General features: G+C 47.6%; 1 protein-coding gene across 5 annotated transcripts in view; it reads right to left on the bottom strand.

Annotated features, from left to right (window-relative positions):
• COL15A1 (collagen type XV alpha 1 chain) overlaps window positions 1–23,590 on the bottom strand; it is a 101,613-nt gene that overhangs the window by 2,784 nt on the left and 75,239 nt on the right. For 3 of the 5 annotated variants that reach the window (XM_027549753.1, XM_027549749.1, XM_027549750.1), the window contains 16 exons: window positions 22,337–22,405; window positions 22,192–22,227; window positions 17,891–17,944; window positions 17,737–17,796; window positions 16,205–16,273; window positions 16,048–16,089; window positions 13,682–13,727; window positions 11,827–11,907; window positions 11,367–11,416; window positions 11,153–11,263; window positions 10,131–10,275; window positions 6,286–6,350; window positions 4,658–4,786; window positions 4,451–4,510; window positions 3,637–3,696; window positions 1,039–1,224 (listed from right to left, as the gene is read on the bottom strand). In XM_027549753.1, coding sequence (XP_027405554.1) covers window positions 1,039–1,224; window positions 3,637–3,696; window positions 4,451–4,510; window positions 4,658–4,786; window positions 6,286–6,350; window positions 10,131–10,275; window positions 11,153–11,263; window positions 11,367–11,416; window positions 11,827–11,907; window positions 13,682–13,727; window positions 16,048–16,089; window positions 16,205–16,273; window positions 17,737–17,796; window positions 17,891–17,944; window positions 22,192–22,227; window positions 22,337–22,405 — 1,263 coding nt within the window. Of the gene's footprint in view, window positions 1–1,038; window positions 1,225–3,636; window positions 3,697–4,019; window positions 4,032–4,450; window positions 4,511–4,657; window positions 4,787–6,285; window positions 6,351–10,130; window positions 10,276–11,152; window positions 11,264–11,366; window positions 11,417–11,826; window positions 11,908–13,681; window positions 13,728–16,047; window positions 16,090–16,204; window positions 16,274–17,736; window positions 17,797–17,890; window positions 17,945–22,191; window positions 22,228–22,336; window positions 22,406–23,590 lie in introns of all 5 variants that reach the window. The other 2 variants (XM_027549748.1, XM_027549751.1) reach the window with 1 other exon arrangement.

The raw sequence follows: 23,590 nt of genomic DNA, 5'->3' as shown, positions 1-23,590 counted from the left end.
AAGAATCTGCCTGCAATGTGGGAGACCTGGGTTCAGTCTCTGGGTTGGGCATGGCAACCCACTCCAGTATTCTTGTCTGCAGAATCCCCATGGACAGAGGAGCCTGATGGGCTACAGTCCATGGAGTCACAAAGAGTTGGACATGACTAAGCGACTAAGCACAGCACAAGTGGGTGATGTGGAGATGAATCTCTTACTCCTTTTCCTTCAGTTATTTATATTCTAAGAAAACAAACAATCTGAGTGGGTGAAATGGTAGAACAGACCCTTGGAAGAGGGAAAAGAAAGTGCTGCGTGTGGGGTCAGGACGAACTTGCCAGGCTCAAGCTTCCAGGTTGGAATACTGGGATCACAGGGACCAAAGGGTCTCAAAGAACCTTTAAGAACTGGTTAGGAATCAAGACCCAAGATATGTGTGAGCAGCAATGAGCTGCTCTTCTGTAGCCTTAAAGGAGTAGGCTATTTCCATTGTGAAATTGAAGGATGCAGTGAGGCCCTGCCTTGCCAGTGAATAAGGGCACAGAAATACCTGAGGGTAGCAAACCAGGGTGCAGGACAGAGTGGTTCTGGTGCCACTCAGGCAGTTCTCTACAGAAGGCACCCTTGGGTGGAAACAAGAGCCCTGGACATGGGGATCAAAGAAACCAATTCCAGTTTATAGTTACTCTGAGTGAACTGTTTCTCCTTGTAAGCCTCGGTTTCCTAACAAACAGAAAAGAATAACTCCCATTTTTATTGGAAGTATCTATTAGAACAGATATGAAGTGCTTTATAAACAAACTGAAAAGCTGTACGAATGAAAGAGGTCATTACTATCCCTCCTTTTGCTCCAAGGATCACAAACCTTCTAAGCAGGAAGGGCTATTGCAAATATAAGGGAACTGACGCCCAAAGAGGGAAGGTAACCCACCCAAAGTCACACAACTAATCAGGGCCTCGAAATAGCACACTTCTGAAGGTGTTAGGAGTGGCAACTGCCTTTAGTCCCTGTGGAGAACAGTACATCCAGGAGGCAACGGGAACCATATTTAGTTTTACCTTGAGGTTCACTATTGGAAGGCTATATCTCTCTGCTTTCCTTACAACTGTGGAGAGATCTTGCAAATGGGAGGATAAGAATGCTCGGTAGGTGGACAACAGTCCTGCAGCCCTGGCCTGCTGGAAGCACTGGAAATCAGCTCGAATGTCCCCAGAAAACGGCGTGTTCAGAGCAACCAAGTGTAGCTGTAAAAAGTGAGAGAAAAGACAGTGCAGTTGGAGAATTGATAGCAAACTCTAACTCCCATAACCATCACACATTCCTAATAAGATCCCTGACTTGCTGCATTGGCAGGCACGCTGAGGTCACCTTATTCCACCTCTACCTGACACTGGATTCCCAGCCCAGGTGTGACCATCTCCAGTGAAGGACAGCCCAGGTCTCCCAAAGCAGTCTGGCTCAGCAGTCTGAACGACTCTAACTAGTAGACATTTCTTATAAAATGTACGAGAAAAACAAACTAAAGCACTTCAGAGATCTGAATTCAGCCTGCAGGCAGGCCATCTGTTGGAGACTTCTGGGTCTGCCCTTCATTGAGTTTCGAGGAGGTTTTTAAGCTGGCTTTGGTCCTAGATCTCAGAGGTGCATCAAATTATCTGCCTCCTGCCCTTTCTTCCACCTCCTGAGTAGGTCTGGGGCTGATCCTGGGGGACCAGAGGAAAAAGGCCTTGAAAGGAGAAGGTCGTGACATTTATTATGAAGACTATTGGGATAGACTCTTAGAAACCAGGGATCATACAATAATTCTAGCCTCACATTCCTGACACCTTGGTCAGTAGCCCAAATAAAAGCCATTCCATAATCTTCCTCCACACTTTCTCTCCCCAAACCCAGCCTTCTTTCCCAGCCCTTTCTGCTGTAGCCTCTTAATTACATTTCATAATCAAGGAGCAGTCATCCCCATCCTCAACCGCATGTCAGAAGTAACTTTTATCTCATTAGCACAGAGCTGGGGAAGCACAGAGCTGGTGCAGGACCTGGGCCCAAGTCTCCAGGAAAGAAAAATATCTTAAGCCCATCTTCCTCTTCTTATATGTCTGAACATCATGGCACGTGAAGGAAGAGGCCTTATGGTCTCATCACCCTCCAGCCACTGTGCCTCTGGGGACTACGCCCAAGGGCAGTCACAAGAGGCCTCAATAGAACGAGCTTTCCTGGGGGACACCCAGGAAAGGGGCAGTGGTGAGAGGGGGCTTCCCTGACACACCTCTGACCCCATCACGACCACTTCTTCCTCTCTAAGGAGATGCAGAAAAAGGCCTGGAACCATGGCTGCCTCTGAATGGTGGGTTTGGGGGCTTTTGTGTTCTCATGTTTCTGTATCTTTAACTGCTGGAACATTTCTATAATGAATAGCTATCATTTTTGTGAAGACAATGACATTTCAACAATCAAATGATAAAATAGTTATTTTGTGGATAGTTATAGTTTTGTAAAATTATGATTATTTTCTTCTCCATTCTTTTTATTCATTGTCTAGACTTTCTAAAATGGATTACGTATTACTTCAGAATTTATAATACACTATTTGAAACCTTTTTGTAGCTACTGCCCTCATGCCTCCCCACATAGCTAAGCTTTCTGAAGGTTTATCTATACTTGCTTCTCTGCTTCCTCATCCCCCACCTACTCTGCCACCACCTAGAATCTTGTAGGCGTTCCTCCTTGCTATGGAAATGCTTTTCCCTAGTTTCTCAGTTTGAACACCTTTTAGCTCCTTCCATGGGCCTCCTGGCAGCATTCGGCACTGTTAGCTTCTACCTTGCTTGGCACTCTTTCCTCTCTGGCAATAGCTTCTCAGTTTCCTTTTCATCTTTCTCCAGTCAGTGCATTTTATTTTTGCTCCTCACAATCCAGTCTCTCCTCACCACATAGATTCTCTTTTAGGAATCCCTCCATCCCCAACACAACAGCCATGGCTTTACTGAAGACTCCCAAGTCTGCATTTCCAGACTAGACCCACTGCAGGGTTGCAGACTTTCCGATGCTGCTTCCTTCTGGGGGTCTCCACTCATGTATCCTACAGGTACTGCAGACTCACCATGCCCCACAGGATCTCCTGCTGGGCAGAGGGCAGCACTACAGGAAACGTGTTCCCAGTGCCCGCCAAGTTCATGCCTTGTGCTCTGAAGAGTGTCCCCACAATACTTGCTAAAGAGTCGCCTTAGGCCATTCAATTTCATTCTCTTGGCTGCTCTCGATTTGGCTGGGAGGGAGTCTGAGCCATGTGGACTGCCTCTCCCAAGACTCTGAATTGAGCCAGGTGGTACTGGGCTCTGCAGCTGTAAGATCACATAGCGTTGGGGCCAGGATCAGTGCCATGGCAACCCTAAGCTGTGTGCAAGTTTTGCAGATGTAACCTATGTCTGTGTCCTGGGGTGGGGTAGAGAGGAGGCAGGAGGAAAGACCTTTGCAGAGGCTGGTCTGTAGAGATGGTGGAGCAGACTCAACAGGGACAAGAGTCCACAGGCCTTGTTGTGTTTCCTGCAATTGAGGTTCCGGCAATTATCTAAACAAACTGCATGCCAAGCACGGGGCCTGGCACATGGTAGACACACTTGCGGCATTTGTAGAGTAAACGCATGAATCGTACTTACTGCGGGTCTGCCGTAATTGACATTTGAAATAGACGTCAGTGAAAGTTGAGGCTGATGAGGCTGTTTGGTAAAAAAAGAAAACAAACAGTCCTGAACATACATTCACTCCGTTCTTTACCGTACATTAAGGCACAAGTGCACTGTTTCTTAAAAAGCTGTCTTAAACAGTTTGTCATGGTCTTTGGACCACACTTAAGAAATTTCATGCATGAACGAAAAATGATCCTCAGAAAGGGAGCAATATTCTCAAGACTTTTAGAAAGAGCACTGAACCAAAAAGCAGAATTCCCATGTTTTACAAACAACTCATTCACTTCATAGAGCAAGGCACCCCTTCAGAGCCTCAGTTTCCTCACGTGCAAAGTGGGAATGATAGTACCTACCTGAAAGGGTAGCTGTAAGGTTAAAACAGTGGACAATGCAAGTTGTTAATGTTCTAATCAGGTAAGGAAGTCTCAGCATCAAATATTAAAGGGTTCTTCTAGATTGCTTATGCCAACCATGTTTTCACAGATCAATAAACTGATGCCAAGAGAAGGGGAGTCCCTTGCCCAAGAGGATTCAGCTGTGACACGGGAATGGCAGGTCTCCAGCCTCTGGGTCCAGCTCCACCCCCCTCCCCGACCCGCCCCCCTGCCCTGCCGTCCAGTGTGAGAACGTTCTTTTGGCACTTGGTAATTTCTGGGCTTCTGCCAGATAGTGAACTCTGCAGGGCTGGCTGTCCAGAGTCAGAGAGCTTGATACTGGATGCCAAGGGGACTCAGTCAGTGCTAATGAATGAAGGAGCTAGAAGTAAGGCGGGGAGAGGACTCACATTGCTGGAAAGTGCAGGGGGAGGAGGGCTGTCATCCGGAATGGGAATCAGTTCTCCCAGCTTTAAGGAAAAGAGGATGTTGAAAATGAAACATCAACTGGAAACTGTTTTTGCATTTTCAAATCAGAAAAATGGCATTTATAGGAGCAGACTGTGATTTTTAGAGGGTACTAGGAGGCAGTCTGTTAAAAGGAGTTTAAGAATTACCTGTAATTTTTTCCAACCATTTCTGACCCGAATGAAAAACTCGGTGCTGTCCTTCAAGTAGATGAATGTCCCTTCTATGACCAAATGTGCTTTCTGTAACATGTCATCCATGTTGCTAAATGTTGTAACCTGTTAGGTAATTTTAAATACCAAACACCGCAGTTACCATTAGAGCAATGGCGCGATTTGAAAGCCCAGCCTCTTTGTAAAGTCAAATATGAGCCATCCCCTCACAGTCAATGAAAAGGTTATTGTGCCACAGAGAGATATATAACTTCATCAATAACCAAAGGACTTTCCTTTTGATCAAACAAAAACATTCACTACCTTGAAACATAAATCTCATTTACAATAAAAAAATTAAACAACGATACTGGATGCTTGGGGCTAGTGCACTGGGATGACCCAGAGGGATGGTATGGGGAGGGAGGAGGGAGGAGGGTTCAGGATGGGGAACACATGTATACCTGTGGCAGATTCATTTTGATATTTGGCAAAACTAATACAATTATGTAAAGTTTAAAAATAAAATAAAATTAAAAAAAATTAAACAAAGAAGATAATATCCTGTGAGTTTGAAGACATTTAAAAACTGTCAATAGACTTGGCTCTGTTGGGCACTGGTACTGGGAAAATCATGGGTGGGTTTTGCCGCTTCCATTCGCGTGAGTTGCACCATGGCACAGACATTGTTACATGTGTTACGTTAGCTCATGCTGCTCCTTACAGGGTTTCAAAAGTGTTTTCATTTGGATTCAGAAATATAAACAAGACAGTGACTCTACCTAGGTCCTGAACCTTTTTTTTGCCTGGCTGAGTAGTTCCAATAATAAATACATAGAAGAAAATAGGGGTCTATAATTTCTCTGTCTAGACAATTGCCAAAGGTTAGAAAATCATGTTGGCCTCTCTAGGCACAGACATAAAAGCAGGAAAACTCTATCAAGAACTATCAAGTCTCAGAGAAATATCAGAAAAGGAAACTCTTATTTTTCTCTTCAACTGAGAAAGATTATAAACACTTAATTTTTGCCTAGCTTTGAAGATAATGACTTTGTGCATTAAAATGACCCAGACATCCCCCAAAGGCACCAAATATCAAAATTTCACCAACTGCTGGACAGTTTTTCATCTGGCAGCCCAAATTTCCAGCTAAAATCTATCAAAGACCAATGTACATTGCTAGGACTCCTGACATCCTAATGAGGCATTTGTTCCTCTTTCTGTGCATCACAATAGTTTCCGTGTGCCATACAGAGTCAGGTGATCAGGGTAACGAAGGTACAAGAGACCTTCTTCGGTAAAACGGAGAATGTGGCATTACCCAGGGGACACGTGACCAGCGCAGGGGCTCCTGTAATGTTGTTTACACTCTTGTGCTTGTGGTTTTTGATGTAATACAATTGGCTCTTGTGGAACCTAAATCATAAATGATTTTGTCCTCTGTATCTTTTTACTAAGTCATCCAAAGAGTATAATAAATATCCTGTTTGTGGAATTATACCAATTCTGTTGTCATGGAGGCCCAACTCCAACAGAGGTGTGCCAGCCCCTAAACACCGTAGCCACAGTTCTAAACAAACTCATCCAAAGCAGAAGGATGAAGACTCCCTGATGATAATACTGACCAGGTTCCTGGATCCGGGAAGCCCTGGTTGTCCTGGAGGGCCAGGTGGGCCTGGAAGGGCCACAGCTAAGATAAAACAGGAAAGAGAAGTTACAGAAAAGCACACTGTGCAAAATGCCTCTGATGTTAGCCGATTACTGAGAGTGTTCACCACCTTACTCACAACGTTCGCAGCTGCAAACGCTGCACCTTGTAAGCAAATCTTAGGAGCTCTGTGCCCAGCTTATGACTCAGCCGCATTTGGCTGGCTTAGGGGAGGGCTGAGATTCTTAACTGTAGCCCTGAGTGAAGTCATGCCTAAGACTTTCCAGTTTTGTAAGTGAATACGTTTCTTTTGTTTCTGCTGTTTGTATAAGTCAGTCTGAGTTGAGTTTTCTGTCACTTGCATCCCCAAATGTCCTGATTCATACAACTTACTTGTCCCAAGAAACAAACAGGTAATTACTGAACAGAGGAAGAAGACTCAGAAAAAAGAGAAGGTGCCAAGCTACAGGAGGGCAGGGTAGGGCAGTGCCAGGGCCCTTGCCTTCCAGCCAGAAGACTGAAGACCCTGGTTTGTTGATTCTCAGCTGTGTGAGCTTAGGGAAGTAACAAGCTCTCTGAATCTCAGCTTCATCAGTAAAATATAAACAGATATTTCTTCACTAGCCTATGTTGAGAACTGAGAAAAATACAAACTAGGAATGTGCTTTGCAAACTGTATAGTATCCAACCAGAGAGTCTTAGCTTTTGAAAAGTCAAAGTGCCCTTAAAAACCAGATCAAGGCGCTCTCCCCCAGGATAGAGATACACACACACACACACACACACACTTTTCTACTTAGAATGTTAGTGGGATGATAGCTCTCTGAGGCACATCCTTGAAATTCCTAGTTTATGGTTCCCAAATGAATAGCCCTTACTTTAGGCAAACACAAATATCATTACAGCTATTTTGTTGTTCTCCTTCTATCTTTCTAACCTCCTGTCTCCCCTCAAAATCTGCAAAACTCTTGGCAGGGTTAAGGATATTTGTAAAAGTCCCAGTAAAACTTGGGGCTTCCCAGGTGGCGCTAGTGGTAAAGAACCCGCTTGCCAATGCAGGAGAAGTAAGAGATGCAGGTTCAGTTCATCCCTGGGTCGGGAAGATCCCTTGGAGGAGGGCATGGCAATCCACTCCAGTATTCTTGCCTGGAGAATCCCCATGGACAGGGGAGTCTGGGGGTTACAGTCCATGGGGCTGCAAAGTCAGACACAACTGAAGCGACTTAATACAGCACAGGAAAACTACTGCGTGAGATTTTTCAGGTTGTGCATGGAAGCCTGCAGTTCTGACACAGGACCTGAACGTTCACACACAGGTGGTGAATGTCTTCAGTGGAAAGAGGGCCTGAGGACTTGGGTTTGGACCCCAGCCATGCCTCTTCCTAGCATTTGTGACCTTGAGTTAGTCTCCTAACCTCTCTGAGCTTTGGTGCCTTCATCCGTAAGATGAGTTTTATAATCCTATCCATTTCATCTTCCTCCTGGGGTTGCTGTGAAGATGAAATGGGATAATGGATATGGGAGGGTTTTGTAAACTATGAACTGTCATGTATTGTGTGAAAGGTAATTCTTTCCAATGCAGCAAGGAGTCCCGGGGCCCTAGTTTAGGGCTACTGTGGACAACAGAGTCTCTGCTTCCTGTACTCACCCTGCAATGTCCCTTCGCCTTTTGCAATTCCCTTCTATCCCTCAAGGTTTTGTGGGCACCTATGGGACCAGCATCCCTACCTGCTCCTGAGAGCTTCCCCTTCACCTCTATGACCATTCAGGTCCAGAAGCAGCTGCCACGTTCTCACGTGAGCCCACCTCCTGGCCCCGGCTGACTGCTCCAAGGTTGGGCATCTGGCCCAGGACAGGTCAGTCAGAATCTGTCCCCAGAACATCCCTATGCCAAGACTTTTCAAATGAAACTGAGAAAGAAGGCCAAGATTTGTAGATGACAGTGGAAGCTGTAGGTTGTTGGTATTTCCCACTCGCAGAGGATGTGGTCTGTGGTGAAGAAGCACGAAGCTGCGCTCAGAGAGAAGCCTAGCAACAGACGGAGAATCCTCACAGGGACTGAATCCCTGGTTCTGGCTGTATCTGAAGTCTCACTGCATGCCTGCCTCCCCCGCCCCACAAACTGTTCACCCCTCCTTCACATGCAGTAAGCTTCCCTGTTACTTGAACTAGTTTGAGTTCCATTTCTGTCGCTTGCCCCAGAGTCACTTCCTGTGTAAAGTTCTCCCAGATGCCCCAGACATTGTAGGCCTCTTCCCAGGTGTGCTTCCGCCACACCTGGCTCATGTCGACCCAAACAACAAAAAATGAGGTATTTATGCTATTACTGCCACTACTGTTATTTTCCACCATGGCCACAGTGGAAAGAATGTAGGCTTCAGAGTTACTCTGACCTGGGTCCTGATCTGGGTCCTAATGTGGTGCCACTTATTGGCTATGTGACCTCAGAAAGGTTCCTAAACATCTCTGGGCCTCACTTTCCTCATCTATAAAATGGGGATGCTAATACTTTCCTTGAAAGGCTTTGTAGGAACCCACAAAATATTGTAGGAGAGTGACTAGCAGATGGCCTGGCACTTGGTAAGTATTCAATAAATGGAGATTTTCTTCTATTTCACACATTTTTCATTTGAGGAAGTGAAGTACCAAGGGGTAAAAAAATTTTTTACATAGAGGGTTAGAATCAATGCTGGTCCTCAAGTCCCTTAAGGCCCAGGCATTGACAAAGCAGCCAAGAAGTTCACACACACACACGAAAAGATGTCCAACATTATCAGTCTTTAGGGAAATGCAACCAAAACCACGATGAGATATTATTTCACAAGAATGAATGATGGCTAGAATAAAAAAGATATAATAATAACAAATGATGATGACAACAAAAGGAAATTATAACCTTTGTACACTGCTAGTGGGAATGCAAAATGTTATAGTCACTTTCGAAAACAGTCTGGCAGTTCCTCCAAGGTTAAATATAGAGTAATCACATATATTGGGGGTTCCCTAGTGGCTCAGACGGTAAAGCGTCTGCCCACAATGTGGGACGCCCGGGTTCAATCCCTGAGTCAGGAAGGAAGATCCCCTGGAGAAGGAAATGGCAACCGACTCCAGTACTCTTGCCTAGAAAATTCCATGGATGGAAGAGCCTGGTGGGCTACAGTCCATAGGGTCGCGAAGAGTCGGACACGACTGAACGACTTCACCTTCACCTTCCATCACATATATGACCCAGCAGTTTTACTCCTAGGTATAAACTCAAGAGAACTGAAGACATATGTTCACACAAAAACCTGTATATAAATGTTCACTGCAGCACTACACAAAATAGCCAAAACAGTGGAAACAACTCAAATGTCCATCACCTGATGAATGAATAAACGAAATGATACATGCAACACACGGGGGAACTCTGGAAACATTGCGGTAAGTGAAAGAAGCCGAGGGCCACACCCTGTGTGATTCCACTGCCATGAACTGTCTAGAATAGGCAAATCCATAGAGACAGAAAGTAGATTAGAGGTTTCCAAGATCAGGGAAAGATCAAGGTTTGGAAAGAGGAGTGACTACTAATTGGTACAGGACTTCCATCCGAGGTGATGAAAATGTCCTGGAGTTAGGGAGAGGCGAAGGCTGCACAACCTTGTGAATACATAAAAAAACATTCAGCTGTCCACTTCAGTGAGCGAATTCTTTGGCATGCAAATGACATCTCAGTTTAAAACAAAAGAAAAGAAAGAAGGCTCAATCCAAGGCTCAACACAGCCTCTGTCAGACAGTGTGGCTCCGACGTGCCACCCAGAAGTGGTGACTCACGGTACTGACCTGCTCCTAGGATAGCTGGAGGTCCTGGTGGTCCCGGGGGTCCTGGTGGCCCAGGGGAACCAGGTCTCCCAAAGCCAGGTGGCCCAGGCAGGCCAGGAGCACCTGGGGGTCCCTGGGGCCCGACAACGGCCTCCCCTTTCTGGCCCTGTCAGGTGCATGGTAACAGAAGAGAGAAAGCACCATCAGTCACTAGAAGTCTGGTCTTTTTGTCAGGACATTGGTAAGAAGTCAGTAAACTCCACTATTGTTATCTTTGTCCTCAATCCTGAGCACAAGCTAGGTGGTGGAAGACTTAAAGAGCAGTGGCCTAGCTGTCATGTTGAATGACAGGAGAGAAGCCCAGGAAGCCCTGGACTTACAAGGTCCACTGGAGTTCATCTAGTTCAGCCTTGGCATCTCACAGATGGAGAAACAGAGGCCCAGAGAAAGGTAGGGCTTGGCCAAGGTTTCAGAGCAAATTGGCAGCAGAGCTTGGAGGAGAATCCTGGCCTCCCGGCTTGCTTTGTCTTGCTCATGGCGAGTTCCAGACCCCTGAGGGTCAATGATCTCGTCATAATCTCACTGGAGACGTAAACTGAATTTCTTTCTTGTGACCTGGAGAAGCTTCTCATCCTAAGAAGACCAAGCTGACTCAGGGGCTTCTTGTTTGATGAAATTCCAGAAGAATCAAATAGCCACTCTAAAAATATCTTCCTCACCTTTGCTTCTGCGTCTATTATCTGATGTGTCTACCATTAACAACTCTTTGCATTGAGTGAAGTTTCCACCACTGGTGTGCATAAGGCAATGCAGTGGGTGACATGGAAGCTACCTGCATGCACATGGCCTTGGCCAGCTCCCTTTCCTCCGTGGCCTCAGTCAGGCTCCCTACCAGTTAGCAAGTATCGGGGAAAGAGGCTGACACCCAAGGCCTGCCTCTAGCCTGTGACTGGCCCTTGCTTCCCAGCTGCCTAGTCACACTGGGAAGCTTCAGGAACTCCAGGATTCACTGAGGAAAGGGACTCGGAGGGGTCACTACTCACCACCAGACCTGGACTTCCTGGCAGGCCCGGTGGCCCTGACACAGAGAAGCCAGAGAAGCCACTGTTAGAGTCTCCTTTTTCTCCTTTGATTCCCCTGTCTCCATTCTCCCCCTGGAAGATCATTCAGAGAACATTCAGAAAGAGTCAGATGAGCCAGTCTCTGACATAAGCCTGAGAACTTGGAAACACAGGCCAAAGTCTCAGAAAAGCTCACCTTCAAGCTGTTCAGAAAGTGCCTCAGGTAAGCTGGATCCACAGGAGGGCCTGAAAAAGAAATGCTTTCTAAAATTTGCAATCAGTCTCAGAAATTCAAATACCAAAGCATCTAGGAACATGATAAGTGCCTAGCCAAAATGACCTCATATTGGTTTAGCTGGTAGAGGGGACACAGCTTGGAAATGAGCCCCAGTCCAGAATCTGTGATCCTGTGAGATCCTAGGCTCTTCCCTGGTCCTCTCTGGGGCTCGATCTGCATATGAAGCTGGAATGATGGCAACTTCTGGTTTCTCCTGACAATGTTCCATCTTGAACACGCATCACCTATGACTGGGTCTTTCTGGAATTTCATGGAGCTTGCAGGCTGGGTGGTAATGTAATTAGCCTCACTTACTGGCTCTGTTGGCTTTCTCGAGAACAAAAATAAAGGGCAATATACAGAACAAGAGTTGAGATACCTGGTGGTCCCTGGGGTCCCTGGTCGCCTTTTTCTCCTTTTGAGCCGGGAAGGCCCCAGGATCCTTTTTCTCCTTTAACACCTGCCACCAAATACACACGTGTTTTTAAAAAAATAAGATAGTGGAAAAACACCTTCATCCTACATAAGACATTTTTGAGAAGGTTTTGAAGTGTAGCCTCTTAAGTCCAATCAACAAACAAAAGCTTATTGAGGGTATAAAATCTTTTGCTGTAGGATGGAGAGGCAGAGGTAGATGCAGTAGACACAATTCCTGAACTTGGGAAGCTCTCAGGGAGACAGACACAGTCAGGGTAGCACCAGGCAGGATGGAATAAGTACCATCATCAAGGTACCAGCAGTGCATCATGGGAGTACAGCAGAGGCTACAGTGAGCTCCCTTGGATGGCCTCATGCACGTGGACTGAGACTCAACACCAAGTCAAGCACTCAGTCTCATATCACCTAAGCCTGGGCAGCACAGCGGTGTAAGGGGAAAGGAAGAATGCCCCAGGAGGGCCGCAGAGGACAGTTAGGGTGATCAGTATTCCATTCACAGTTGGAAGGATGCCAACAGTGCCGTATCCTACTTCCCAGAGGACTTGTGAGAAGCACTGTTTCTGCAGAATCAGCCTTAGAGCCCTCCCTTCTCCCCCAGCTCTTTATCTTGAAGATGGGCTCAGAGGGAGCCTCCTGGGAGTAGAGTTTGGAAAAGGAGGCAGTGCCCTTTCCCCACCTGGATAAGTGGGTGGACACTAGAGCTCTGAACTCCTGGTTCCTGAGAGAGACTAACCAATGTGTAGCCACACACAGGGGATCTGACAAAAACAAATCCAGCTCCACCTGCTCCTCCCCAAGGTCACCTTGGCACCAGAGGAAGGGATTACCTTGAATTGGATCTGAACAAGAAGTCTGAGAACATCCTGGATTTTGTAACCAAAAGTGACCAAAAACCCGTGACACTAGATACCATCAGGGAGACCACCACTTGGCAGGCCAGGGGTGACAGAGCTGAGCCAGAGATCAGTATTAGGGGGAAAAAATGGGCCTTTCCCTGTTTAAACTACAAGTGTCCAGACTTCTCAATCAAAACAGGCACACACGGTGTGACATTGTGTGGGGACAGAGGACCAGAGTCACTGCTCACCTGCGGCTCCCGTCTCCTAGCCTATTTCCTGTCTGATGAGTGGTAGATAAGCTCCCACCAGCCGCAAACATGCTGAAGTTTACAAATCCCTCAGAGCCAGTGTGTCTCACAACGCACTGTGTGTGTATACACCTCAGAGGGAGCTTATGAAACGAAGCTTCTGACCCAGCAGGTCTGTGATGAGGCCCAAGGGTCTACATTCCTAACAAGCTCCAGGACTGCTGATGCTGCTGGTCCAGGAACGCTCTCAGGCAAAGGCCTTCTGAGCTGCAGGACCTCCCTGCCTTAGCTCTTGGTATACTGCACTGTAATGACTTTTTAAATGGTTTCGCCCAGCAGAGTCTAAGGGCCTGGGTGGCAAGAAGAGCATGGGGTCCATCTGTCTCAGCCCAGTGAATGGGACGGCACCAGGCGAGGAGAAGCTATCAGTGGACGCATTATGAACAAACTAACACACGGATGGAAAAATGGAGTGCTGGCTCCTAGCTAGGAGGCCCAGACAAGATGCATAAAATAGGCAGCTGGGTGACACAAGCAAACAGAGGTGCCCTTGGCTCAGCCTTGGTTCAGCTCCCCTCCCACAATGCAGTCAGACTTTTCAGAGCACCTAGTTTACGCCCAGAATTGGGCAAACAGAAACCACCTCTGCAGAGATAGGAGGGTCAGGAAACATCCCAGAGAAACATAAGGTGAAGACGGGAGTGTGTACCATGAAAAGTGATGAGTTCTGAATTCCCAGAATACGTGGTACCAACCTAGAGAGAGAGAGAAAGCCAAGGTCATACACTGTAAACCCTGTTCTGGTTTTTGCATGCGCAGGGAGCTAGTCCCCTGTCCCAGGGGCAAGGGGCAAGGTCATGGAGTTAGGCCTGCCCTGGATATTGGAGCCCCCAAAAGCCCTGAGCTCCACAGGGCCCCTCAATGCAAAGCATCTCAGGTCTTCAATTAGCAGGTGTAGGGGTCGGGGGTGCATCATGTAGCTGAGCCAGGGTGAAATCTATGGGCTGAACAACTCTGCAAAGGGAAAGATAAGTCATAGCAATGTTGGTCTGGCCAACCATGAGCATTCCTGGCCTCCTTTCTGATCAGTTAGGACTGACTCATATGAGAGGTCAAGCGATGGTAAGTGATGTACTCAAGTCATGAACCTGGGTCAGCGGTTAGCTTTGCTACCATGTGTAATCAAAGATGAGCACCCAGAACAGGAGTTGATGGTGGTTATAATTAATAAAGAGGAGTTATCATTAGATTAGGGTGCTATTCTGGACTTCCCATTAAGTGCCATGGGTCTGGGGTCCAAGCTGTTCAAGATAATATTCCTTCACAGTTCATCCCCAGTTTCCTGCATTTTTTTCCCTCTTTTTTAATAACAGAGCTATCTGCCACCCTCCTTTTATAAGTCCAGCTTTTTCCCAGTTAATATGTGAATCAAAATGATCCCTCTGATCCCAGATCCTCCCATACTTTTGGGTGGAGGGTCACAAGCTGCTCAGGTGTCACCCACAGAAGATGTGGGAAAGGGACAGTAATCTTCCAGGAAAAACATTTCTAAGTTAAAGACAAAGGCAGCAGTGCCAAGCAGGTATCTTATAGCTGTGCTGATAAAGTTCCTCCACTCCAGGGGTGAGCTGTTAATTGTTATGATATTAGAAAGGGGATGAAATGAGAAGAAGCCCATGAAATGCTGGATGTGAGAGGAAGCATTTCTTATTCAACTGTCCACTTTGAGAGCTGGTCAAGAAACATCCACACTCAAGCCTGCATGGTGTCTAGCCAGGCAACATGAAATCAAAATCAAATGCTCTTAGCTCATCTCTGGCTTTTTTAAAGTAACATCATGACCCCCAATGGCCATGGTCACTGCAAAGGATCCTAGCATAGGTCACAGTAATTGCAGTAGCATTATACAATACTCGTGAGTTTTCCAAGTTCTGTCCCATGGTCAGTCCATTTGAAGCCTGTTTGTTGGGAGGGGCTTTGGGCACCAACTCAGAGAGAGATCTGGCCTCGCTAGGCTATGATTCCTTGTCTATGGTGGGAGGCAGCCATCTCTCAGGTCACCCTACGTAGGTAGGTCCCTATACAGGTGGGTCCCATCCTCTGCTTTCAAGACCAGAGTTCCCAGGTCCTGGGTTGCAGAATTGATTGTTTCAAAGTTTAGACATGGACAGATGTCTGGGCAAACACTCAGTCAAACTGTGTCATTTTAAAGCCCTTGACCCAAGTCTCATCACCACCCCTACAAACATCAATTAAGAACCCGCTTCAAAGAACCTTTCTAAATTGTAATTTGCAGGCTCCCAAGAACAGAGCTCACGCCTGTCTAGTTCACCGCTGCAGTTCTAGGGCCTCACATGTACTTGGCATTTGTAAATCTTTGATAAATACTTGCTGAGTGAATGATTATGTTCAGTGACTAATGCCTGTGCATGGGGAGAGGCTAACCCCCCTGCGTTTCCCCACAAAAACTAGACCCTCCTCACATGGGTGAGGCCTCAGGGACAGTGCACTGACCAGTGGGGTGAACAGGCATGTGCCTGACCCCTTGGGGTACCAAGGGGTGCCAGGGGACCTGAGCGATGGCCCAGCTGTGTCCTTCCTGTGACCTTAGACAAGTTGGTGAGCTTGTCTGAGTCACAGATTGTTTTGTCATTACAAAGGGGGAGAGGAAGTCCCTCCTCTCAGCGTTGTGTACTGTGCGGAAACGTGACAGTTAAGAAAGGATAGTTATAGATTTTAGCCTGTAGCTCCCAATGTGAAGATCACTAGTCAGAATTGCCTCTTTATTCTCCTCTGTGTTTTAAAGTATCTATTTCTCCCTTTTTTATACTGCTCCAAGCACGAAGCTAACGTGTCTACATGAAGATAACAAAAGACACTGCTTTTTGATTGCAAAGAAACATTGTCCACACGTGTGCCCTTAGAAGCCCTAATACGATTCAGAGCCACCTACTCACTTGACATCAGAGAGAACACTGACGGAGTGGCCCAAAACAAAACCTAAAAACTTATCGTCTCTGAGTTGCTTTCTATGCTAAAGCCTGCTCTTTAAGGCCATTACTGTTTTCTACTTACTGGCGTTTTGCAGTGTGGCCGGACTGGAACTGGGAAGACAGCCTGTTGGAAATGAGAATGAGAGAAGGGATTGAGGACACCTGACTCCAGCTCAGGCCAGTAGGGGACCATTTCCCGCTTTCCCAGGAAGTCTCTCTCCCTTCCCACCCCAACTTACTCCTTTGATGTTAATCACAGCTCCCGGTAGTCCTGGGGGGCCTGGAGGGCCAGGTAGGCCAGGTGGACCCTGAAGGGGGGCAAGAAAGGCCATTACTGAGTTCGGCTTGTTGTAAGCACAGAGGCAGCTGCAGGGTACTTCTGCAGGGTTTGGAGACGAGGAAAGGAGGGTCTTCTAAAGTCGACTAACTCCTCCCACGGGTGGGCCACCCTCTTCCAGAAGCATGTCTACCTCTGTGTCCTCACTGGATCTTCACAACAGCAGAGCAAGTATCACTGCTGGTTTACAATTGGAGGTAACAAGGGCCAGAAAGGGGAACTGACCTGCTAAAGGCCACGCAGCAATTCACAGAAGAATGGAGACTGGAAGCCAGATTCTGACCCCCAGAGCAGTGCTCAGCGGATACAGAGCCCACCACCTCTACCCACGTATCCCTCATATGGAGGGAGTGGTGGGGTGGGACCTTGCTGGGATACGGTGCCTGAAAGGACCCCTCATAAATGTACTGATAAACACCAACTCCTGTTAGATGGCAGAGTCCATGGCAGAGCCAGGTCAGCCTGGCAGTGACACCATGCGATGTTTTCTCTGCTGATCCTGAAGCCCAAGCTGCACCTGAAGCAGACGTGGGGGAGGGCGAGGCTCTGACCGCAGGTGAGAGGCGCCCGGCCCATGTGGAGGCTCCACGTGATCACTAGACTGGCTGCTGTATCTGCAGCCCCAAGGGCTTGGTGAGTGAGTCAATGCCCAGTGATTCAACACCACCTCATTTCTGCAATTCTGGGCATGCAGAATTGGAGACCAATTGGAGACCTCCTGGAGACCAGGAGGTACAGACAGAATCAACAACATACTTCAAGCTGCACTTGCATGTAGCAAATGGGGGGCCTCCCGCGGTGACTAACTAACTAACTAAAGGTGACTAACTAACTAAAGGCCCTGGTTTCCTTTTGTGTAAAACAAGGACTCCGCAGAGTGTCTCTCAGGAGAGCTACTATCAAGACTGAGATCTTGTCCTCAAAAGCACCAATAAACACTGGCTTCCTTCTCGCAGATGCGGGACACTGCGGATGTTCCAGGGTCTGCCATCTGGTGAGGCTCTGCGTATGCAGCTGATTGAGCTTCTATGTTCTCTCAAGAATGCTCACCAGCCCCACCCCATCTATACCAGTGACCTGTGAAACCCCCAGGAATGTGTAATCCAAGAAAAACATGATATAACCCGAGTCAGAAGACCTGGGATTTGAAACCAGACTTCTTGAGGATTCCCAGATCGTGTTCTCCCACCCTTCTCTGGGTCTGGATGCGGAAGCTTATGCTCCACTAAGGTGGATTTGGTGCAGGACCTCCTGAGAATGAGCCTGAGGACAGGGCTGGGCTGCGGATCTTTGGAAGTGGCAGCAGAGGAAGAAGAACACTCCTGAGCACTCTGTCTGCTCACTTGGACCTGGCACCCGACCAATCCTCCTCCTGACACTGGCCCTGGGGCCGCGTTCCTGGGTGTGGGGCTGGGCCTCTGGTGTGGCACTCACCGGGATCATGACCCCTCGATCTCCTTTGGCACCTTTGAGGCCATTCAGTCCTGGGCGACCCTGAAACCCATGAGAGAGGCCTTAGTAAACCCACAGGCTAGCCTGGCCCACATGTCCTTCTTCCACGGGCAGTCTGAGGAACTCAGATACCTACAGGTCGTCCAGGGAGGCCAAATTCTCCTTTGTGTCCTGGTGGTCCTTTGGGTCCCTGGAAGCCAAGTAAATGCCAGATTAGAAAGAGAAAAATAGTGTATGATGTCACTTATATGTGGAATCTAAAAAAGCTAAAATAGTAAAAAACAGTGTGTAAAGGTGGTTTCGGGGCAGGAGGGCGGGGGAGTAGGAGAGGTCTGGCTTAAGGTTCAAACTTGCAACTAGTACAGCGAGGTCCTGGAGACCTAACAACGCACAGTACAGGGAATACCACGCTGTATTATAATCCTCAGACTTGCTAAGAGTCTACATCTTTATTCCAGCCGCAAAGAGAAATGATAATTATGTGATGTGAGAGAGCACCTATCTCTAAAATGGCGATCATATTACAATATATAAATGTATCAAATCACCATGCACACCTTAAATGTACACAGTGCTTGCTGTATGTCACATATGTTTCAATTAAAAAAGAAACAAAGGAACAGAAACTAAAAGGCCAGGGAGATGGGAGGTGTCCAGCCTACCTCTGTGGGCAGTGGTGACAATGAGCCACTGCTAGGAGACTGGGGGACAAGAACCTACGAGGCATCCACCCGCCTGGCTCCTTGGCTGTTGGTCTCTCTGAGTTCAGCTGGACCCACTTGCTCCATCCCTCCTACAGGCTCTGCCCCATCACATACACAGGACCCAACCCTCTCAGCCAGTCAGGAATAACAAGGAAACAAGAGGTCAGGAGCCCCAGGCCTCAACTCCCAAGGAGTTGTGTGCTGGGCCAGCTCAGAACGTGGACCTCTGCCTTCAGTCTTAAGTTCCAGGGCTCTTCATATCCCCTGCTGGAATAATGCAGCCCAGACCCACTCCTCACATCAGCCCAGTCCAATAATCTGCTCCAGGATTTGGTTCCTGCCTTGCTCCCACATGTCCCTAAGGACCAGAGTCTTGGCCTGGCATCCCAGTTCTCCAGATGAGCGCCGCCCATGGACCCCATTCCAGTGCTGGCTTTCTGTGTCCCCTTGCTCCCAGAGACACTGCTCCACCCTCCTGCAGGAGCGTTCATGCCTTCCAGCGCCTGGGATGCATACAATGCATGATCTCCTCCTAGAACAAGCTCTATGTCCAGTGGACACCTCTTTTTTTTTGAAGCTGGGTCTGTCCTGTCTTCCAGGGGAATGACTGGTTTAACCCTGGGACCTATCAAGCCACTTCTTTCTGCTCTAATAACATGTTCATCCATGCCCTAAAAAAATGGCAAACAGACTGTGTTGAGACAGGCTATGTATGCAAAGTACTCAGATGTGTACAACTCTTTGTGACCCTATGGACTGTAGCCCACCATGTTCCTCTGTCCATGGGATTCTCTAGGCAAGAATACTGGAGTGGGTTGCCATGCCCACTCCAGAGGATCTTCCTGACCCAAGGATGGAATGCAAGTCTCCTATGTCTCCTGCATTGGCAGGTGGGTTCTTTATCACTAGCACCATTTGGGAAGCCCTGCTGCTGCTGCTGCTGCTGCTGCTGCTAAGTCGCTTCAGTCGTGTCCGACTCTGTGCGACCCCATAGATGGCAGCCTACCAGGCTCCCCGTCCCTGGGATTCTCCAGGCAAGAACACTGGAGTGGGTTGCCATTTCCTTCTCCAGTGCATGAAAGTGAAAAGTGAAAGTGAAGTCGCTCAGCCGTGTCTGACTCTTAGCGACCCCATGGACTGCAGCCCACCAGGCTCCTCCATCCATGGGATTTTCCAGGCAAGAGTACTGGAGTGGGGTGCCATCACCTTCTCCGTTGGGAAGCCCTAGTAAGTGGTTAACCAGTGGTTAACACAAAACTCTCCCAGTCTGCCCTAGCCTGCAGCTAGGACCAAGGATGCCTCTCCAGGGCATCCATTCTGCCTGACTTAAGGGACCAAACTTCCAGATAATCAAGCTGGATTTAGAAAAGGCAGAGGAACCAGAGATCAAATTGCCAACATCCACTGGATCATCGAAAAAGCAAGAGAGTTCCAGAAAAATATCTTCTGCTTTATTGACTACACCAAAGCCTGTGACTGTGTGGATCACAACAAACTGTGGAAAATTCTTCAAGAGATGGGAATACCAGACTACCTTACCTGCCTCCTGAGAAATCTATATGCAAGTCAAGAAGCAACAGTTAGAACTGGACATGGAAGAACAGACTGGTTCCAAATCAGGAAAGGAGTACATCAAGGTTGTATATTGTCACCCTGCTTATTTAACTTATATGCAGAATACATCATGTGAAATGCCAGGCTGGATGAAGCACAAGCTGGAATCAAGATTGCTGGGAGAAATATCAATAACCTCAGATATGCAGATGACACCACCCTTATGGCAGAAAACAAAGAACTAAAAAGCCTCTTGATGAAAGTGAAAGAGGAGAGTGAAAAAGTTGGCTTAAAACTCAGCATTCAGAAAACTAAGATCATGGCATCTAGTCCCATCACTTCATGGCAAATAGATTGGTAAACAATGGAAAAAGTGACAGACTTTATTTTCTTGGGTCCAAAATCACTGCAGTTGGTGACTACAGCCTTGAAATTAAAAGACACTTGCTCCTTGGAAGAAAAGCTATGACCAACCTAGACAGCATATTAAAAAGCAGAGACATTACTTTGCCAACAAAAATCTGTCTAGTCAAAACTGTGGTTTTTCCAGTAGTCATGTATGGATGTGATTTGGACTATAAAGAAAGCTGAGCGCCAAAGAATTGATGCGTTTGAACTGTGGTGTTGGAGAAGACTCTTGAGAGTCCCTTGGACTGAAAGGAGATCCAACCAGTCCATCCTAAAGGAAATCAGTCCTGAATATTCATTGGAAGGACTGATGCTGAAACTCCAATACTTTGGCCACCTCATGCGAAGAACCGACTCATTTGAAAATACCCTGATGCTGGGAAAGATTGAGGGCAGGAGGAGAAGGGGATGACAGAGGATGAGATGGTTAGATGGCATCACTGACTTGATGGACATGAGTTTGAGCAAGCTTTGGGAGTTGGTGATGGACAGGGAAGCCTGGTGTGTTGCAGTCCATGGGGTTGCAAAGAGTCGGACAGGACTGAGCAACTGAACTGAAGGGACCAAAGGCCTTAGAAAGTCCTTTGAAGGCTGCACCTTGGAGTTTACGCACCATTCATCAAGGACATGTGCCTGTTAGAGTACTGTGAGGTCCTTTCTCCCCAGTCCAGAGATCCAGCTTCAAACAAACCCCACATTCAAATCCCAGTGTGCAATTCCCCAGCCCCAAATGTTTCAGAAGAATGAAGGCGTTCACAGGAGGCAGTGAGGTGTGCTGGGAAAAACTAGGACACAGACTCTGACAACTTCGGTTCAAATTCCTGCTTGTTATTAACAAGCTGTGTGGCAGTGGGCAAGTTACTTAACTGCTTTGACCTTAGTTTCCTGGTCTATAAAATGGGCATTCTGACATTCACCGCTCAGGGTGGTGAAAATTAAATGAGATGATCTGTGTTGAAGCATCACTGTCCAACCCATGGTGGATGTTGCATGAGTTTTCTTTGTTCTTTGAGGAGAAATATAAGACAGGGAAGTTTAGGGTTCATCTGCAGAGAACTGGTAGTTTAAAACTGCTCAGAAGCCTGAATGAGTTATAGGTTCCTGGAGCAATAAAGCAAGAAAGGCCCAATCATGTCATTCAGTACTCAGTCAACATCCTCAATTGCAGTTGGGAAAACAGAAGCCCAGAGAGAGAAGAGGACTTGTCTGAGCTCATACAGCAAATGAGCAGCAGATCTAAGACCAGAAGCCAAAAGGCCCAGGTTGCCTGGGCAATGGTAGTCTATAGCTGGCGAGACCCATGGCACAACTGTGGGGCTCACCACCATCTGCTTCCCCACTTCCTTCTGGACACACAGCTCCCCCACCACCCACCCCACTGCCTCCTGCATCAGTGGAGGCCAGAGGTGGAACTCATCATCTTTCATGGTCTGTCCCCTCCCCAAGCTTGGCCTGCCAGCTGGAAGATGCCAGTGTGAATCTTAATCCACCAGACAGTGAAGTCACAGGACACAAGCATCATGGGCTTCCGAGTCACTGCTTGGAGGGGAGATACCCAACTGGCAACCACCACAGTGGATTTTGTAAAACTCAGAACTAAGCCACGACTATGCTAAACCACTGAGATTTTATTTAATTACAATCAGCCTACCCTTGATACATTGATACACACACACATTGCCATATCATTATTTTCATAACTCAATCTAGTTGAGCCAAAGTACGATAAATGCTTCAAACCCCAGTTTAGGGGTAACATGCTCTGGCTTACCATTGGTCCCGGGGCTCCGTGCTCTCCAGGTTCACCCTAAAACAGGAAGACAAAGACCTGTCACTCAGATGAACACAGTCAGCAGCAGAAACAAAGATGAGATTTGAAGCAGACATGTGGTTTCAGGGTCTGGTAGAATAATTACCTTTTGGCCCCTCAGCCTTTCCAGAGGAATATCCCCCGTCAGGATGGCACCTGGCTCTCCCTTCTCACCCTGTAATTCAGAGAACCTTTTGATGAAGTTGGGCCTCACCTCGCCACCTTATCCACAAGCTCACCACCATTTCTTTGGCCTTCAAATCACCTCTCCAACCCCCCTGCCCTGACATGACCTCTTGCTGAAATATTGCACAGCCTCCTAAGTGGTTAAATATCGTCTACTCTGTTGCCTCCATGTACTTCAGTTACTGTCTGAAAGCACAGGTTGGGGTCCTGCAAGCCCCTCCAAGGCTCCTGCTGCTGCCTGCTCAGCATCCCCACCTTAATCCTCCAGGAACCTCAATCCTCAAGGTCCACCCCACCTCTGGCTGTATGCTCCCCGCTAAGAACCTCTGGCTCCTAACATTAATATATCTGGTGGCTTGTGCTCCTAACAGCTCAACTTGAGATCTGTTCTCGCCTAAAATCCTTATTCTTGTTAAAATATCTAAAATTGGGAAAGCCATGAGAGCATGATCGGTGGAGGCCTCTGTCAACACAGGGGTCCTGAGTCTCTATGTGGAATTTTGCCTCCAAGCTCCAGGCTCCTGTACAAACACTCACCTGATCAGGCAAAGTTATCTCAGTTGCTGGGACACAGGGGGGATGGGGAGACTGGTGGCAGGGACACAGAATCCTGCCCCCAATTCTGTACTCTGTAGGGCTACCTACCACCCAGGAGGCTTTCAAGAAGATATATGTTCAGAGAAAGGCCAGGGAAAGGAGCCATTCAAGGCTCTGGCTCCGAACTTCGATGCTGGCCCCTGAAAAGCTGGGCTGGACCACACGAAAGTCTTCCTTCAACAGGGCTGGAAGCAGCCAGGGCAGTGGCGCCAAAGCAATCCGAGCAGCCTCTCCTCTCTGTCCCCCAGGCCCACACTTGATATTTGGATCTTACCACTCAACTGGTGAGGAAAAGCGGTCCTGAGCACGCCAGCAGCAAGAAGAAGCAAGCACAAAAGCATTAGAGGTAAAGCCAGAGAAAGTGCGTTTGCCGCTGGGGTCAGAGCAGAGCTGTCTGGGTGTTCTTCCCAGTTTTCAAGGGGGATAGGGCAGGGATGGCAAGTAGGTCCTTCTTGATCCGCCTGAACTTGCCACATGGAAAACAGAGGGTTTAAGGCAAGAGCTAATCGGATTTGACCAGGTCTCCTCGCAAGCCAGAGCTGCCCTGGCCCCACACCCTCTCTGCAGGCCCGAGGCA

Source organism: Bos indicus x Bos taurus, chromosome 8 (assembly GCF_003369695.1).
Source record: "Bos indicus x Bos taurus breed Angus x Brahman F1 hybrid chromosome 8, Bos_hybrid_MaternalHap_v2.0, whole genome shotgun sequence".
NCBI classification, from domain to species: domain Eukaryota; kingdom Metazoa; phylum Chordata; class Mammalia; order Artiodactyla; family Bovidae; genus Bos; species Bos indicus x Bos taurus.
Note: the sequence above shows the minus strand (reverse complement) of the source record. Positions and strands in the feature narration are given on the sequence as shown.